At 40.3% G+C, this 3,474-nt stretch overlaps 1 protein-coding gene across 1 annotated transcript; it reads right to left on the bottom strand.

Moving 5' to 3' along the window:
* Positions 1–463: 463 nt before the first annotated feature.
* LOC138899020 (uncharacterized) lies at positions 464–1,092 on the bottom strand. Its single transcript, XM_070185132.1, has 2 exons — positions 636–1,092; positions 464–540 (listed from the first exon to the last, which is right to left on the bottom strand). Exons 1-2 carry the CDS (start codon positions 1,090–1,092, stop codon positions 464–466), a joined length of 534 nt encoding a protein of 177 aa, XP_070041233.1.
* Between the last annotated feature and the right edge of the window lie 2,382 nt (positions 1,093–3,474).

Below are 3,474 nucleotides of genomic sequence, written 5' to 3'. Positions count from 1 at the left end.
AGGTGCACCTTCGCACCTACGCTCATTCTTCTGCAGATGCGATGCACCAGTAACCCCAAACCATTCCCAAATGGTCTGAAACAATCCCGAAATACACCCAAGCCCCCTACCCTTATCCAATCATACCAACAAGTCCTAATATATTATCCAAACTTATCCAAACTTCCGGATTCCAACCAAACATTGCACATAAGTTCGAATCAACTAAATTAACCTATCCAACATTCCAAAATACCAATCGGAGTCCGATAATATCAAAGTCAACTGCCAATCAAACCTATAAACACTCAAAACCTTCAAATCGCTAACTTTCATCAAATAGAGCCAAAACCTTCTAGGAATCTCCAAATCCAAATCCGAACATACGCCTAAGACCAGAATCATTATAAAAATCTATTGGAATCATCAAATAACTAATTCGAGTTGTCTAGTCAAAAGTGTAACCTTGATCAACTCTAGCAACTTAAGCTTTCCAAAATAGAACTAAGTGTTCCAAACTACTCTTTAACATTCCCAAAACTAAACCAAAAATCTCCTCAACTACCAACATCCAGGAAGTATTAAATCAGAAAATAGGGCTAAAATACACAAAATGACCGGCTGGATCACTTTATTCTCCCCCCTCCTAAACAAACCTTTGTCCTCGAATAGGTTTAGAATCATACTTGGATTGACAAAGTGATAAGGATATCTTCTCCATATATCATCCTTAGTTCCCCAATTCACTTCCTTGGCCAGCTGACCCCTCAACTGAATTTTCTCTGGTGAAATATCTTTCGATCTTAACTTCCAAACCTGCCTATCCAAAATGGCCACCAACTCTTCTTCATAAGTCAAATTCTTATCCAATTGTACTAAACTAAAATCCAACAAATCTGACTTGTCTTCATAGTACATAAAAAGCATGGAAATATGACCTATCGAATGAACTCCAGACAAGATGGGTGGAAAACCAAGTCTGTAATCCACCTCACCAAATCTCTCTAATATCGCGAATGGACCAATATTTTGAGGGCTCAAGTTTCCCTTCTTCACAAATGTCATCACGCCTTTCATAGGCGAAACACTAAGGAGAACCTTCTCACTATCCATGAAAGCATATCATGAACCTACCTATCAACATAACTCTTTTTCTTGGACTGTGCTATGCGAAGCCGCTCCTGAATCAACTTCACCTTCTCCAAAGTATCATGAACCAAATCTATACCCAACAACCTAGCCTCCACAAGCTAAAAAAACCACCGGAGAATGACACAGCCTCCCATATAAGGCCTCATTCGAAACCATCTAGATGCTACACTGGTATTTGTTACTATAAGCAAACTCCATCAATGGTAGAAACTGATCCCACTGGCCTGCGAAATTAGTAAGAAAGGATCTTAACATATCGTCAAGGGTCTAAATAGTCTGCTCAGGCTTCCCATCTGCATATGGGTGAAATTCTGTACTCAGCTCCACCTGCATGCCGAACTCTCGTAGAAAAGCTCTCTAAAAGTGCGATGTACACTAAGTGCCCCGAGCCGAGAGGATAAAATCAAACACACCATACAAATGGACAATCTCTCTAATGTAGAAAAGCTCACACGATTTCTGCTTATTTGCTACATGTTTTTACTTGCCTTAATTGTATGTATTAATTGCCACATGTTTTACGTGCTTTTATTGTTTTATATTATAGATGCATTCTATTAGGCTGTTTCGCTTATGTGAGCTGTTTAACTGTTTTATATTGATGAATTGGTAAAATTTGAGATTCCTAGATGTTAGAGATCCTCCGTTTATTTCGTGGTTCCTTATTGTTCTATACATTCCACCCTCTTTGTGTGATATTTTGTAAATATTGTTGTTGAGTTGTTTATGTTAATGATTTAAAATTATTTGGGGATCGGGTTGCACTCCGCAACTCTACTGATCGGTATTGAAATGATATGAACGAATAAGAACGGATTATAATATGAATAGTTGATGATATGGTGGTATCGCATTACGCGGCGCAACAGATTTGATTTGTTGTAATTGCTTGTGGTTGTTGAATTACCCTCGATATTATGATATGAGACTTGAGACTTTGTTATTCTTTGGATCTCTAGTAGTCAACCTTCGGGTTCATTTATATGAGTTTATTGCTATATTTCTATTCCTATTTTTTGTTATTATTATTTCGTAAGAGACTTGCCATATCCTCGTCACTACTTAGTCGTGGTTAGGATCGGCACTTACAGAGTACATGGGATCGGTTATACTCATGCTACACTTCTGCACTTCTTGTGCAGATACCGGTGTTGGTCCAAGTGGTGCGTAGCGAGACTGCTTGGATTTAGCTACTTTAGGAGACTTTAGGTATAGCTGCACGACGTCGGCAACCTTGAAGTCCCCTTTCCATTCTGTATTTACTGTTTATTTCGTTTCAAATAGTTGTATTTTGGTCAGACTTTATCTGTAGTACTCTAGATGCTCCTGTATTCGTAACTCCATATTCCGGGATATGATTAGATTTCATCGTTTAGTATTTTATTATTTCATTTCAAGTGATTACAGTTCATTATTATTAGTGTTTCATCTTAAATTGTTAAAACTGGTTAAATAGTTTAGCTAACGTTGGCTTACCTATCAATTGAAATATTAGGCATCATTATGGTCCCGAGGGTGTGATTCCAGGTCATGACAAGTTGGTATCATAGCACTATGCTGCCTAGGTCTCACGAGTCTTGAGCAAGCTTAGTAGAGCCTGGAAGATTGGTGCGGAGACGTCTATACTTATCATCTAAAGGCTATGAGGCTTTAGGAAAATTTCACTTATTTTTTTCTATATCGTGCGACTTTGTTCCATTATTGAAGTTTGAACCATTATATTCTTGTTCTCTCGTAGATGGTGAGGAAACACAGAATTTATAGCCGATCACGAGCAAGAGCCCCCTGTTGCAGCCACTACCAGGGGTAGGTGTCGGGGCCGAGGTAGGGGCCGATGCAGAGGCAGAGGTAGAGCTCAGCCTAGAGCATGTGCAGCAGCACCCCTTGCGGAGCCTTAGATCTATCATGATGAGGAGAGCCTAGTTGAGACCACACTAGTCGGACCCGCTCAGGTCCCGGAGGGTTTCGTTTCTACTCCCGTACCTCATGATTCTCTAGTTTGCTTAGATGGACTCATGGAGAGTGTGGCTCCGGCTGGAGTATTACCTATGGCACCAGTTGTCTATTAGGCTGCAGGAAGAGCACACACTCCCGTCAATCACACTGCGGGGTAGATGGCTTCCAAATATCATTCTCCAGCAGTTCAAGCAGTTGGGATAGTTCAGCCGGTTATTGATACACAACCCGGGGATAGGCCCATAATGTCTTATTAGGGATTGATGAGGTTCGATAAGTTAATCAAGCTCTTTCATACTCAGTTTGGTGGTACACTTTCTGAGGATACACAGAACTATTTGGACCATTGCCACGAGTTGTTGCGCAACAGGGATATTGTGGAGTCCA

Source organism: Nicotiana tomentosiformis, chromosome 9 (assembly GCF_000390325.3).
Source record: "Nicotiana tomentosiformis chromosome 9, ASM39032v3, whole genome shotgun sequence".
In the NCBI taxonomy this organism is placed as follows: Eukaryota; Viridiplantae; Streptophyta; class Magnoliopsida; order Solanales; family Solanaceae; genus Nicotiana; species Nicotiana tomentosiformis.
The sequence above is the reverse complement of the archived record's forward strand: the minus strand, read 5'-3'. Positions and strand labels throughout refer to the sequence as shown.